Raw genomic sequence first — 15031 nt, 5'->3', positions numbered from 1 at the left:
CCACGCATTGCTGGGTATAGTGGGAAGAATGAGTAAGTAATTGCCAACATGGTCCTACCTTTCACCTAGAACCTAGGAGAATGTCTGCCCTGTAGATGTAGGTCGCAAAAAGTGAAGAAAGTTGATATGAATTCTTTTGAATATAGTCCATTTTTAGACGTATGCTAACATCCTTGTGCCTTTGGCTTTTTTTTTTTTTTTTTTTTTTTTTTTGCACCAGGGATTGAACCCAGGGGCGCTTAACCACTGAGCAACATTTCCAGCCCTTTTTTAAATTTTATTTAGAGACCCAGGTCTTGCTGAATTGCTAGGGCCTTGCTAAGTTGCTGAGGCTGGCTTTGAACTCATGATTCTTCTTGCCTCAGTCTCCTTAGCTGCTGGGATTACAGGCATGCACCACCATGCCAGTATTTGACCTTTGACTAGCAAAGGCAGGTTTCACTAAAAATTGTGACAGACCGTGTGGGTTTCTTGGCTCTGGTTGGCTCTTGCCAACCAGCTGGCCTTAGGACAGTATATGAATTAGCAGCTTGGATCTTGCAAATTCCTCAATTATAAAGTGTCTGGATTGATGTTACTTTTGAGAAGCTTTAAGAAAAGATTAAGTTTTAAGAAAAGATAAATGTCAGTATGTGTGCCAGCCCAGTTTTCAAAAAGAGAATTGCTGATACTCTGGAAGTACAGCTAGGAGCCAATTCCCATGTTCCTGTCACATCAGTGACTTGGAGTCCCTAGACCCTGGAGTCCTAAAGTCACTCAAAATTTGGCTCAATATTTTTCCTTCTCAAATCCATCCATAGGTATCAGTTCTTTCTCATTTTTGAACCTTGTATTTCTTTTGCCTGGTCAATATTTAGTTATTCCATTTTAGTATTTTTTTTCTGAAAATTCTTTTATATTTTTCCCTCTTTATTTTCTCCAACACTGAATTTGTCTTAATTATTTGCATTTCAAGTTATTTCAAATCTGACAGAAACTGTGTGTGTGTGTGTGTGTGTGTGTGTGCGCGCGCGCGTGATGCTGGAGCTTGAACCCAGGGCCTCGTTTATGTCAGGCAGACACTTTACCACTTCCTGACTTTAGCCACATCCCCATAGAAAAAAAAAAGTGTTAGGTGGGATTTTAAAATGTAGATGTAAAGCAAGTGACAACGACGGCATGAGGAGGGGAGGAAAGGTAAGGAGGATAGATCTGTAAAAAGTTCTTTCATTGTTTGGTAAGTGGTAAAGGAACTAACTTAAAGTAGACTGTGGTAAGACAAGAATGCATACCTTGAAATAAGAGGGTAACCACCAGAAAATAATATCAGAAAAGCTTTTAGCTTTTTTGTTTAGAGGATAAACTTTTTAAAAAATTGGTTAATATAATAAAGGCAGGAGAGAAAAAAATCAGAGAAAAGAGGATTTCTGGGTTAAATGCAAAACAAATAGTACAATGGTACCCTTAAAACCAACTCTACTTATAATAATATTAAATATAAATAAACTAAATATTCCAATTAAAAGGCAAAAATTGTCAGAATGGATGTGTCAGTTATATAGGTAAATATATGGAAAAAGACATAACACAAAATATTAAAAGAAAATTGGTGTATCTTGAGAAACTTTATGGAAAGAAGAATTACTAGAGATAAATAAGGATATGTCATAATGATGAATTAAATGGTCAATTTAACAGGAAGACACAAAAAAGCCCTAAATTTGGATGTACCTGATAATAGTATTATAAAAGAACAGACAAATTTATGAACTTTCTCTCAGTAATTAAAAGAGCAGAAAAAGTCAGTAAGATGACTTGAACTGAACAATTAATAAAATTGATCTAATTGATATATATAGATCATTACACCGAAAAACTATGTTCTTCTCCTTCTTCTTTTTAGAACTGTTGTCTTCTTAAGTGCATGTAGAACACTTATCCAAATAGGCCATATTTTGAGCCATATTTTAGTAAGTCTCAAAAATTTCAAAGGATGAAAATCATAAAGAGCATGTTCATTAAGCACTATGGAATTAAACTAGAAACCAATCAGGGAAAAATCACTTAAAAATCTCCAAAACGCTTGGAAGCTTAGCAATATCCTTTTAAACAAATATAGAGCAATTTAGACACACATAGAAATTAACAACTATTTTAAAATTATTTATAAAAATACAATACAGTAAAATTTATGGGATATAGGTAAAGAAGCATGTAGAGGAAAATACACAGTTTTTTTTTTTTTTTTTTTTTTTTTGTTACTGGGTATTGAACTCAGGGGCACTCAACCACTGAGCCACATGCCCATTCATTTTTTGTATTTTATTTAGAGACAGGGTCTCAATGAGTTGCTCAGGGCCTTGCTAAATTGCTAAGGCTGGCTTTGAACTTGCAATCCTCCAGCCTCAGCCTCCTGAGCCTTTGGGATTACAGGCATACACCACCACACCCAGCTTTAATTCCTGCCTCAGCCTCCTGAGCTGCTGGGATTAGAGGTGTGTGCCACTGTGTCTGGCAAATATATAGTTTTAAATGCATGTATTAGAAATTAAAAGTTAACTTTTATTGATATGAGTTTCTACTTTAAAAATCCAGAAAAGAACAAATTAAATCTAAAGTAAGTGGAAGAAAACAAACAACAACAACCAGGGGACTGGGAAAGAGAAACAAGAAAGAGAACACTAAGGATAAGAATGGGAATCATGAAGCAGAAAAGAGACTAACAATATAAAAAAAACTAAGTAAGGGAAAAGTTTGAATTTTAAAAAAGATTAATAAAATTGATAAACCCTTGGCAAACTGTTCAAGTAAAAAATGAAGGAAAACAAATTATTATAATCATTACTTGATTATTATAAATAAAAGACAGGCTATCACTACTAATCTTACTGATATTAAATAAATAATGTTGGGAAGTTTTATGGCACTAACTTTGACTTCTTAATTGAAATGGCAAATTTCTAGACAAACACTTGTCCCTAGAAAAAAGAGAGTATCTAAAGAATCTTTTAATTAAGAAATTGAATCTGAAAGCTAAAATCTTCTCACAAGATTAACTACATGACTTCAGTGGAAACTTCTTTCAAACAATTAGGAAATTAATAAAATCAATCTTACACAAAGTCCTTCATGGAATTAGGGAATGCTGCTCGCTTGCATTAAGAGATCAATATAACCTTAACTTAAAATCCTGGTGTAGACATTACAAGAAAGGAAAGTCATCAGCCAATATTTCTTAGAAACTCAGATGGCAAAAGAAAACTCAGCAAATCAAACCCAGAAAACATAAAAATCATACTACATCATGAGAAGCTGAGGTTTATTCCCAAAATGCCCAGTGAGTGTAACATTAAAAAAATCAGTGAATGTAATTCGCCACCATTAACAGAATAAATAGATGATCTTAATGAATAAAGACAAAGTATTCAACATCTCTCTTTTTAAAAATATCTTTTATTTATTTATTTATTTATTTATTTATTTATTTATTGCTGAGGATCCAACCCAGTGCCTCATGCATGTGAGGCAAGCGGTCAACCACTGAGTCACAACCCCAGTCCAACATCTCTTTTTGGTTAAAAAAAAAAAAAATCAGTGAGCCAGGAATAGTAAGGAACTCCCTTAATCTAATAAAGGATATCTATAAAAACAAAACAAAACAAAACACACAAATGATAACACAAAGAGAATAACAAAACAAAACTTCAGTTAACATAATCTTTAAGAGTGAGATTTTGACTGCTTTCTTGAAAGTCTGAGGGAAAACCAGGATGGAAACTTCTGACTGCTATGAAAATTCTAGTTAGTACAACGAGGTGAGAAAAGAAACAAAACATAATTATTATAAAAAAACTAGAAGAGGTAAAAGAGTTGTTATTTCCAGAAGACATAACTGTGGCTAAGATTTTTAGAATATTAATCAAACTATTAGATTTAATTAGTGAAGGTTGGGCACACACACCTGTCACCCCAGTGACTTAGCTGGCTGAGGCAGGAGGATTGAAAATTCAAAGCCAGGCTCAGCAATTTAGTGAGACCCTGTCTCAAGATAAAAAGGATGTAGCTCAGTGGTAAAGTGCCCCTGGATTAAATCCCTGGTTCCAAAACCAAAAATGCTGGGAACAATTATCCTCAGTACAAAAAAAAATATAGTTCTTCTTATTAGTAGCTATATGTATCTACACAATATATTGCAGTTTTATTTTTTTCCCTCAAATAAAAAGTTTATTTACTATTTATTTCTTGAAATTTTTTTCTTGTGATAAAATGTATATAATACAAAATTTGAAATTTTAACAATAAAAAGCCATTCTTTTTTTATTATAATTGTAAACACATATTGATTTGAACCATTCTTAAGTGTACGATTCAGTGGCGTTCATTACATTAGCAATGTTACACAACCATCACCACTGTTTCCAAAATTTTTTCCTCATCTCAAACAGAAACTCTGTACCTATTGAGCAATTTTAAAAAAACCCCATTCCTCCTCCCCCAGCTCCTGGCAGCTTCTACTTTCTGCCTCCATGAATTTGCCTATTTTAGACTTTAACATAAGTGGATCATATAATGTCTGTTCTTTTGTGTCTGGCTTGTTTCATGTAGCTTGTTTTCAAGGTTTATTCATGTTGTAGCATTATCAACCTCATTTCTTTTTATAGGCGAATAATATTTTATTGCATTGTTTCTGCATTCTCCTGCTGTTTCTACCTTTTGGCTGTTGTGAAAGTGCTTCAGTGAATACTGAGAGTCTCTGATTTCAGTTTTTTTGGGTCTGCATCTGGAAGTGGAACTACTGCAATTCTATTAGATTTTTGAGTGGTTATCCACAGAGAATGCACCATTTTATATTCCCACTATCAAAATATGAGGGTTTGGGCTGGGGTTGTGGCTCAGTGGTAGAGCGCTTGCCTTGCATGTGTGAGGCACTGGGTTCGATTCTCAGCACTGTATATAAATAAATGAATAAAATAAAGGTCCATCAACAACTAAAAAATATTTTTTAAAAAATAGAGGGTTTCGGTCACTTCCTCCCGGAAGCTGGCCTCGGCGGATGTCTCCGGCGCGACCGTGCTCGGGGCTGAGGGCCGCCGTGGCCGCCAGCGTGGGGCTGAGCCAGGGGCAGACGGGCTCCGCTCGTAGCGGACGCCTTCTCCGCCCGCCGAGCCCCGCTCTAGCGGCGCCGGGGGCCCGGCTGTTGCGGCTCCCGGGAAATGGGGCCGTGCAGGCCGCAAGTCCTGAGCGCGCTGGCTGGACCGAGGCACTGCGGGCCGCCGTGGCCGCCGTCCCCGCAGACACGCTGTCCGGCCTGGCCTGCTCGGCCAGCTGCTCGGCGGCACTGGACGCTGTGTACCGCCTCAAGGGCCGCAGCGAGACCAAGCCGCTGGCCGTACGCCTGGGCCGCGTGGCCGACGTCTACAGATATTGCCAAGTCAGAGTACCCGAGGAGCTCCTCAAAGACCTGTTGCCAGGTCCAGTGACTCTGGTGATGGAACGCTCAGAAGAGCTCCACAAAGACCTGAACCCCTTTACTCCTCTGGTAGGTATCCGGATTCCTGACCATGCCTTCATGCTGGACTTGGCCCAGATGTTTGGGGGACCTCTTGCTCTCACCAGTGCCAACCTCAGCTCCCAGGCCAGTTCTCTGAATGTTGAGGAGTGTTAGACCAGGACGCAAGAAAAGACCACTGACTCCAATTAAAATCAAATTAAAGCAAGCTTATTATTTCGACCGGCCGGGCTGCCTTGCCCCTCAAATCGTGGGAGCCAAGGACAGCCCCGAGGCTTCTTTGTGGCCCAGTTTTATAGCCCAAAAAGTTACACAAAGGGGGGGTTACAGATAACAACACTCTGAGGAGCATAACACAAGTTTACATTTTGCTGGCCCCGGCATCAGAATTTATGGAGATCTCAGAGACTCAGAGAGGGTCGTTGTCTGGCCAGGGAGGGCCAGAATTTATGAGGCGTCACTAAGGTTTAGGAAAGGGTTGTTATCTGGTCAGGGAAAACCGGACCTGGGTGAGTTCAGGGCACGGGCAGGCATTCCAATCAGCTTTACAACATCAACTAATGGCCAGGCCATACAGACATCCTGATATTTTTACAGAAAACAGAAATGAATCCTTCATAACTTGTGACAAGCTGGCTTCTAATCTAATGAGATAACTAGGCTAGGTATATCAGGAGTTCCAAGACCTTTGGCCTCATTTGTCCCTGGTCATTGATGGGGGACCAATTGGGGATGGTCAGAGCCCTGAGTATCGCCTTGGTTCTACTGTGGTTGACTTATCTGTGTCTGGAAAGTTTGGCATCATTCGTCCAGGCTGTGCCCTGGAAAGCACTACAGCCATTCTCCAACAGAAGTACGGGCTACTCCCCTCACACAGGTCCTGCCCATGAAATTCAGGAGAAGGACCCAAGGACAGTGCTGGATACTATGTGTCTGTCCACTGGTGGTTGTCAAGGCCTCATTTGCAGAGGCCACTGGAGCCACATCACTAGCCTATTCTTTAGGCAACACTCTGAATACTAGACCAAATAAAAAGGTTAAGAGCATTCCTAGGGTGGTCTTAAATCTGATCAGTTTCTCCTCTCCCTCCCTCTCTCTTTTAAATTGAAAAGTAAGCTGGTCACAGTGGCTCGAGCCTGTGATCCCAGTAACCTGAGGCAGAAGAATAACAAATTCGAGACCAGCCACAGCAGCTTAGCCAAGCCCTAATCAGCTTGAGACCCTGTCTCAAAATTCAAAAAGGACTGGGGATGTGGTTCGGTGGTTAAGAACCCCCGGATTCAATCACCAATACCAAAAAGGTGACCAAAAGCAAGGGTTTGCTGGCTCCTCAAGCTGGAACCAGGTTAAAATAAAAATTGTAGAGGGCTGGGGATGTGGCTCAAGCGGTAGCGCGCTCGCCTAGCGTGTGTGCGGCCCGGGTTCGATCCTCAGCACCACATACCAACAAAGATGTTGTGTCCGCCGAGAACTAAGAAAAAATAAATAAACATTAAAATTCTCTCTCTCTGTCCCTCACTCTCTCTTAAAAAAAAAAAAAAAATTGTAGAACTGCAGACCAAACATTTTCCTCCAAATCTCTGGGGCCAGTAGGGTGGTTGTGATTGCCTGGCAGGGAGAGTTGTCATTTTGGCCTGAAGGGAGATTTGATGGGGGAGTGGGGGGCTGCAAATTAAATAATACTGGAAACCAAATCCTTTTCAGCCAGTGACTTTTTCTTATTTATTTATAAAATAAATTATAGTTGATTATATGTATATGCCTTTATTTAACTCCAGTGTTTACTCAGCAGCCTTTTATCTTTGTTCAGTATGTATACCAAATGTTAGACATAACTATTGTTGGGCATTTGAGTTTTGTTTTTCTTTACTATTAAAAAAATGCTATTAAACAAACAAAAAAAAAAATAGAGGGTTTCAATTTCTCCACATCCTTGCCAACACTTGCTACACTGTTGTTGTTTCTTAAATGAGTTCCATTCTGGTAGATATGAAGTGGTTTCCCATTGTGACATTTCCCTAATGACAGTTTTTAATCAGGCCGAACACTTTCATGTGATTTCTTTCCATTTATGTATCTTTTTTGGAGAAAGTCTACTCATATTATTTGCCCATATTTTAATGAGGTTGTCTTTTTGTTGTTGTTATAGGAGTTCTTTGAATATTCTGGATATTAAACCTTCATCAGATAGATGATTTGCCAGTATTTTCTCCTATTCTGTAGATTGCCTTTTCACTTAAAATTTTTTTTTTAGTTGTATATGGACTTAAGGGCTTTATTTGTTTTTATGTGATGCTAGGATCGAAGCCAGTGCTTCACATGTGTGAGGCAAGCGCTCTACTACTGAGCCACAACCCCAGCCCTGTCTTTTCGCTTTCTTGATATTGTCTTTTGATGCACAAAAATTAATTCTGATGCACAGAAAGGATCAAAAAGGTGGGAGGTAGAATGACTATAAAAGGAAATATTTTCTTTACAGCCACCATCTATGCTAGAAGTATCTACACAGGGTTTGAAAGAACTTAAAGAAGGCCTTTTTAAGTGATGAAAATCCTCCAGAATAGAGACAGATTGGTGGTTCTGTGTCAATCAATACCATAGCTGAACTATCTTATGTGATTTCCTGTGAAGAGCAATCAGAGAATAAGACAAAACAGTTTACAGATTTCAGGTTGGAAAGATTTTAGCAACAGGAAGATGTTCACACAGGATGGGGAAACTGATTGTGAAAAGGAAATGCTTTCTTTACTGTTCCAGCTAAGCTAGGTTGGGGGAGAGTCCGTCAGGGGTTTGAAATAACTCAAAGGTCTTTTTCTGTGTTGAAAATCCTCCAAAAATTAGGCAGATTAGCAGGCCTCTCTTCCAGGCATTCTGCTCTGTCGCTATTTTCTGGAAACACTTGGCAGGTACATGGGGACATAAAGTTGCCAGATTTCTTCAGGGTTGTAAAACAACACCACGGGAAAACCAAGCATGAAGCAAGAGCTCAACTCTTAACAGAGATATTGTTTGTGGTTTTGTTACTGGAAACTGCCAGTGACCTTAACAAGTCCTGTTATATAAACACAACTTTGGGTAAACACAGGAATTACAAATTAAGAAAGAGGTGGGGTGAGATTTTGAGGCATAAAAGGCTCAGCAGGTACCCCACAGTACTGCACGTCCAGAGGCCAAGTCAAAGATGAGGTGAGTTTATAGCACAGGGCCCCCTTCTTTATTTTATCCTTCTTTATATGTATTAGTATAGAAGAAGCCTACAGGGGAGATGCACAAATGTAACAAAGAAACAAGGCCAAGGGCTAAACTGTGGTGGATTAAAGGGCTTCCTGTATTAAGGCCTTTCCTTTTTTTTTGTATCCACAAAAGGTGGTATTGTCTTTCTCAGGAGACAGGATCTACTCTAAGGAGGATCTCCCTGCTCCTCCTCCTTCTCCTCCTCCTCTTCCTTCTCCTTCTTTTTCTTTTGCAGTACTGAGGCTTGAACCCAGGGTTGCTCTACCACTGAGCTATATCCTCAGCCCAGATGGTTTTTCTTGAAGTTACAGTTTTCCTCTTCATAAGGGATGCAGCAGCTTCTTGGCATTTTAACTTTATTTATAGCATTTTTTTTTTAAATTAGACCAATAGCAACACATTTGAGTGATACAATTAAGGATTTAGATTTTATCAAAATAAGACTTTTTGAAATGTTAAAATGACAAGAAGCTAAACATCACCAAGTAATCCTGGATGATTGACATCTGCCAGCAAGATGGTTATGTGGTTATGTGGTAAGTGTGGCCTGTGTGCTAATGTCCATGGCCACGGTCATGTCTTCAGGAAGCCAGTTCTCTTTCAGGTAACCTCCTGGCATTCTGGAGTTTGATACCATTTCTTTTTTAAGGTTTTTTTTTTTTTTTTTTTTTTAATGTGTGTGTGTGTGTGTGTGTGTGTGTGGTTGTGGTTGGTACTAGGAATAGAACCCAGGAGCACTTTACCACTGAGCTATATCCCCAGCCCTTTTTATTTTTTGAGACTAGGTCTTGCTAAGTTGCTGAGGCTGGCCTTGAACTTATGATCCTCCTGCCTCAGTCTCCTAGTCACTGGGATTACAGATGTGCACTCGGGCTGATTATATCCCATTTCTTTTTTTTTTTTTTTTTTTTTAAGAGAGAGTGAGAGAGAGAGGGGGGGACAGAGAGAGAGAATTTTAACATTTATTTATTTATTTATTTTCTTAGTTCTTGGCGGACACAACATCTTTGTTGGTGTGTGGTGCTGCTGAGGATCGAACCCGGGCCGCACGCATGCTAGGCGAGCGCGCTACCGCTTGAGCCACATCCCCAGCCCCTATATCCCATTTCTTAAAAGCAAATGATCATAAAACAATTAAAACAATCATATGTAGATTTTAAATTGCATATTTGGGCTGGGTCCAGTGATGAGGGCTTGTAGTCCTAGTTACTCAGGAGGCTGAGGCAGGGGGATTGCTTGAGCCCTGGAGTTTGAGACCAACTTGGGTTGATCCCATCTCAGGAAACAAGCAGTAATATTTTAAAAAGTCTTTTATTATAGAAATTTTTAAAAAGTAGAGAGGTTAGCATAATAAGCCCCATGTTCCCTTTCTTTAAGTCCACATTGTATTGGGAGCATCTTTGTAGCCTAGTTTAGGGGTACCCAGTGGAGGTTCCTCTTGGCTGGAGAGCTCATATATTATTGCCAATTTAGTGTTTTCTGAAGGTGGCCATAAATTGAGGCTCCCTTAACTCTGTGCCTTCGTATCTTGGTGGTTACTCTCTGAAGTGGACGTATTATTCCTAGCAGCATAGAACTTGCTGGAACCTGGGTGTGTTCAGAAGAGCTACTAAAGCATATATGTGGGTGGAGGAGCAACTTCTTGGTCCCGGCACTTCTATATATCTATTTTATTTCCTGGGTGCTTGAGGGAGGGGTGTGTGTGTGTACGTGCTCTGTAAAGCAGGGGATCATTTTTGCATTCCTTCCTTCATCTCTCTGCAGTACCCTGGGAGCTCTGGTTGCTCTCCTGCTCTGCGGACAGCTTTTTGCTGCAGATTTGGACAATGATGTCACAGATCTTACAGGTAGGTCTTTGGGTTTGGGCAGCAGTTGTGCATCCCCACCTCTGCTGTGGCCCACTCTGACCCACTGGATCTGCATTCTTGGAGAAGACCCAGTAGTGCCTTCTCATCCTATTGTGTCCTAGTAATGAGGGTAGATGCCCTTTATTGTCTTCCAAAGGTTGGAAGGAGGTTGATATGCACAGCAACTTCCTCTCTGACTTTTTATAGGTCTCTGGGAGCAATAATTGAATATTAACTTCCTTTACTGGTTTCCTTTTGTTTGCAGAAGACAGCTGCCCGAAGCCCCCTGAGATTGCAAATGGCTATGTGAATCACATGGTTCGCTACGAGTGTAACACCTATTACAGACTGCGCACTGAAGGAGATGGTAAGACCCGGACAAGAGTCTCTGCCCAGCATACACCCTAGCCCTGACATCCCCATAAAGGCCAAAAAGTTCATCTGCACTTCTTGGACCCAGGAGATTTAGATCCTGAGTTAGTTTTTCTCACCAGTAGGTGGTTCTGTGAGCAAACTTTTCTCAGCACCAGTTTCTCTTTTGTTAAGTGGAGTCCAAGCCATGGAGCCTACCTATCTCAGAGTAAGCTCTCTGTCTATGAAAGGAGATACAGTAAAAGAACAAATGACAATGACAATGGGTAACCCTTCCCATTGTAGGCAGCACTATATTCCTGGCACTTTCTAAGTGCTTCCTATCTATTTAGAGCACTTTGTTCTCACAACACTGCTCTGAAGAGATACTGTTATTCTTATTTTTCTGATGAGGAAACTGAAGCACAGAGAAAATGAATATCTTGCTCAAGTTCAGGTGGTCTTTGAGAGGTGGAGTCAGCTCTCCAGCCCCATCTCTACTTGTCCTATATCTTGTCATGAGCACAGTCTGTCCTGCTGGGGATGCCTGGAGCGCCCAGTGCTTGACATGAAGCTCAGTGCTCTTCTCCTCCCTCCTTTTACAGTCTTCTCTTTAAATACCCTCTCACCCTACCTGAGGTCCAGAATTGCTCTCTCTCTGGGCTCATTTCTTTCCTTTTGTTTCAGGAGTATATACCTTAAACAGCGAGAAGCAGTGGATCAACAAAGACATTGGAGAGAAACTTCCTGAATGTGAAGCAGGTGGGTGCTGGGGTTAGGTCATGGGTAGGCAGCTAGGCTGAAATGTTGCAAAGCCACATCCCTTTTCTGTGGCTTACTCTGAGCATACAGGAGCCAAGGCGAGGGATCAGGGAGAACCATAGCCAGTGGGGTCAAGACCTGGACAGTGAGGAGGTGACCTCTAAAGGAGCTTACTGAGCATCTTGTTTCTTTTGGGCTTGAAGGGCATTGTCTTTATTGCCCCTGGATTAGGAGACCCTATGCATATAGACAGCCTACCTAGAGAGCCTAGTTCAAAGGTAAAACGAGAAAGAACAAGTCAGGGAAGGTTGAGCAAAAGCTTAACCCATGGAGGGACAAAACAGGAGGCTGAAGATGAGCTGGGACTCCTGATTCCTTGCTCTCCCCCTTTCTTCTGGGAACAGAGGGTCTTGTCCACTTTCTGCCATCAGGGCTGTGGAACTGCTAATATGCCTTGGATCAACTGCAGTGTCTATAAAATTTGCATTCCTGCCAGTGCTAACACACAGCCCTCGCTAGTCAGGAAGAAGGAATTAGATAGCATCCAGCCCTTTTAAGAGTTTCAGGGAACTGTGGAAATTCCTTTATGGTGACAAAATTATTTAAATATACAAATAGTTTATCAGCTGGGGCTTAAAAATCTCAGTGCTACTTACTTCTTTTTTGTTGGAAAAGCAGGGGCTAAAACTCTACTTTGTGATGTACAGAATGAAAAAAACATTATTTTAAATTGTGAACATTGGCAGTGAGATGAGCAGATGGTAAGAGCAAAGCATTTGAGCATTTCTAATTTTGAAAAGGGTAGACAGTAAGAACATCAGTGCTTTAACTTGTTTCTCCTGGCCTGGGAGACTTTCACATGCCTGCTCTTGAGTTTCTTGCTCTCCTTGACAGTGTGTGGAAAGCCTAAGAATCCGGTGGATCAGGTGCAGCGCATCATTGGTGGATATCTGGATGCCAAAGGCAGCTTTCCCTGGCAGGCTAAGATGATCTCGCGCCATGGTCTCACCACAGGGGCCACGCTGATCAATGAACAGTGGCTGTTGACCACGGCCAAAAATCTCTTCCTGAATCACACAGAGAATGCAACAGCAGAGGACATTGCTCCTACTTTAAAACTCTTTGTGGGGAGAAGGCAGATGGTGGAGATTGAGAAGGTGGTTCTCCACCCTAACTACTCCATGATAGATATTGGGCTCATCAAACTCAAACAGAAGGTGCCTGTGAATGAGAGAGTGATGCCCATTTGCCTACCTTCCAAGGATTATGCGGAAGTGGGGCGTGTGGGTTATGTGTCTGGCTGGGGGCGAAATGTCAACTTTGAGTTTACGGAGCGCCTCAAGTATGTCATGCTGCCCGTGGCTGACCAATCCAACTGTGAGCTGCACTATGAAAACAGTACAGTGCCTGAAAAGAAGATCCCAAAGAGCCCTGTGGGGGTGCAGCCCATCCTGAATGAGCACACCTTCTGTGCTGGCATGTCCAAGTACCAGGAAGACACCTGTTATGGTGATGCTGGCAGCGCCTTTGTCATTCATGACCTGGAGGATGACACCTGGTATGCCGCTGGGATCCTGAGCTTTGATAAGAGCTGCACTGTGGCCGAGTATGGTGTCTACGTGAAGGTGCCTTCCATCCTGGACTGGGTTCGGAAAACCATAGCCGACGAATAATACAAGCTGGCTGAAGTCTACTCAGAGGGGTGGTCTGAAGCCCTTGCCTGACAGTGAGACTTCATCCTGAAAGAGGGAAAGGTAGACGGGACAGGGCACCATCTGAAACTGATAGGCACTACCCCTGAACTGATGAGTCAATTAATAAAGAACTTGCTTATGATTAATTTTGGTGCTGTTTTTAGTCTGGGCCTTTTTTATTCTTTCATTTATGGTACTGGGGAGACAAGTGGCATAGAGTTTACCGGAAGTATGTCAGAAAACACTCCAAGCTGCCTGGAAATTCCCAACATGATACAAATTGGTTCATTTTGGGGAACTGTGCATTGATTGAATGCCTACTGAATGCCCGATCTCAGAGAGATAACTCTTATCCTTGTTTTACAGATGAGGAAATACAGACTCACTTTGCTTAAGTTTCCACAGCTATTAAAAATGGAAGCTGAACCAGAACCTAGGTCTATTTAAATACAAACTGTGAGTTCCTTTTAACTGCATCCTGTTGCCTCTTTGAAGTGGATTAGGAGAAAGGGCACAGGAGTTATGGTTTAGATACTCGTCCCTCCAAAGCCTAGGAGTTGTAAGGCATGGTTTCCAGCCTGTGGCACTACTGGGAGGTCGTGGAGCCTTTGAGAGGACTTATGGGAGGAAGTTAGGTCAATGGGGGTGTGCCTTTAAAGGGGACTATGGGACTCTGGTCTTCTGCTCTTCCTCTTTGCTTTCTGGATGTCATGAGGTGAGCTGTTTTTTGCTCTATCACATGTTTCCCTTCACAATGTGCTGCCTCACCACAGGTCCCAAGCAACAGGGCCAACTCTGAAACTCTGACCCAGAACAAAACTTTCCTTTTCTAAAGCTGATTATCTTAGGTATTTTGTCACAGTGAGAGAAACTGATACAAGCTAAAGTGGGATGAAAAGAATGTGTTCTGACCCAGACAATACTTTTACTGTTGTGTTTCAACTTTCCAGGGCCCCAGAAAACAAAACAAGGAGATATAAAGGAGGATCTCTGATTTGCTGGGTCTAAATCACAGCTCAGGCATAAAACTGCTAAATGCTTTAAGCTCTCTGGCCATTATCAGATCCCTGGTCTCTTCCATAGGGATTTAACAGAGGAGCTCCAAAGTCTCTACCAGCTGCAATGCTCTGGGACTCTGTAAAAAGTTAGGAGTCTCTTCCACAGTAGGAGGAGATGTTTGTCAACCTGAAAGAAACCCATCCTCTACCAGGAGTCAAATGCAAGCTGTGTGATCTTCCATTTCACAAAGATAAGGGGCTTGCTCCTAAGGGTCTCATAGGTGAAAGGTGAACAGGAGGCTTTTTTCTCTGAATCTTTTCTTGCTCTAAGCCTTTAGTACACTGACCCTTCACCAATCCACCTTCTTATCATCTTAACATATGGCCTTCTCCTTCTCATAGTATGAAAGGTCAATGATGTCACTATTCGTTCACCAGGATCTGGCCTTCACTGTAAAGTTCTCTTCACATGCATCTTCCAGATCCATTAGTATATATCGACAGGTGGACTAGTGGACTAATGGAAATGTGGAAGAAATAAGACAGAAACTGAAAATGACACAGTTAAATGCTTATAAAATGCCTCTCAGAATGCAGTCACTTATACACTTTTCTTTTTTTTAATATTTATTTTTTAGTTGTATTTGGACATAATAC

General features: G+C 41.3%; 2 protein-coding genes across 2 annotated transcripts; both read left to right on the top strand.

Moving 5' to 3' along the window:
* Positions 1 to 5032: 5032 nt before the first annotated feature.
* Positions 5033 to 6534, top strand: LOC144250417 (threonylcarbamoyl-AMP synthase-like). The gene is made up of 2 exons (XM_077793231.1): positions 5033 to 5629; positions 6154 to 6534. The coding sequence occupies exons 1-2, from the start codon at positions 5033 to 5035 to the stop codon at positions 6376 to 6378; spliced, it is 822 nt and encodes a 273-aa protein (XP_077649357.1). The 3' UTR covers positions 6379 to 6534.
* A 2048-nt stretch (positions 6535 to 8582) lies between these two features.
* Positions 8583 to 13522, top strand: LOC113190103 (haptoglobin). The gene is made up of 5 exons (XM_026399229.1): positions 8583 to 8674; positions 10487 to 10569; positions 10835 to 10936; positions 11608 to 11682; positions 12577 to 13522. The coding sequence occupies exons 1-5, from the start codon at positions 8670 to 8672 to the stop codon at positions 13353 to 13355; spliced, it is 1044 nt and encodes a 347-aa protein (XP_026255014.1). The 5' UTR covers positions 8583 to 8669; the 3' UTR covers positions 13356 to 13522.
* The last annotated feature ends 1509 nt before the right edge of the window (positions 13523 to 15031 follow it).

Source organism: Urocitellus parryii, chromosome 15, assembly GCF_045843805.1.
Source record: "Urocitellus parryii isolate mUroPar1 chromosome 15, mUroPar1.hap1, whole genome shotgun sequence".
In the NCBI taxonomy this organism is placed as follows: domain Eukaryota; kingdom Metazoa; phylum Chordata; class Mammalia; order Rodentia; family Sciuridae; genus Urocitellus; species Urocitellus parryii.
This window is presented reverse-complemented; position numbering and strand designations above follow the sequence as displayed.

Excerpts from the sequence above, each read along its gene's own strand:
- LOC113190103 (XM_026399229.1), top strand. Across the intron at positions 10,570-10,834 it reads TGATGTCACAGATCTTACAG|AAGACAGCTGCCCGAAGCCC; the intron begins GTAGGTCTTTGG and ends TTTTGTTTGCAG. Across the intron at positions 11,683-12,576 it reads ACTTCCTGAATGTGAAGCAG|TGTGTGGAAAGCCTAAGAAT; the intron begins GTGGGTGCTGGG and ends TCTCCTTGACAG.
- LOC144250417 (XM_077793231.1), top strand. The coding sequence starts at position 5,033 with ATGTCTCCGGCGCGACCGTGCTCGGGGCTGAGGGCCGCCGTGGCCGCC. Across the intron at positions 5,630-6,153 it reads CCCAGGCCAGTTCTCTGAAT|GTATATCAGGAGTTCCAAGA; the intron begins GTTGAGGAGTGT and ends TAACTAGGCTAG.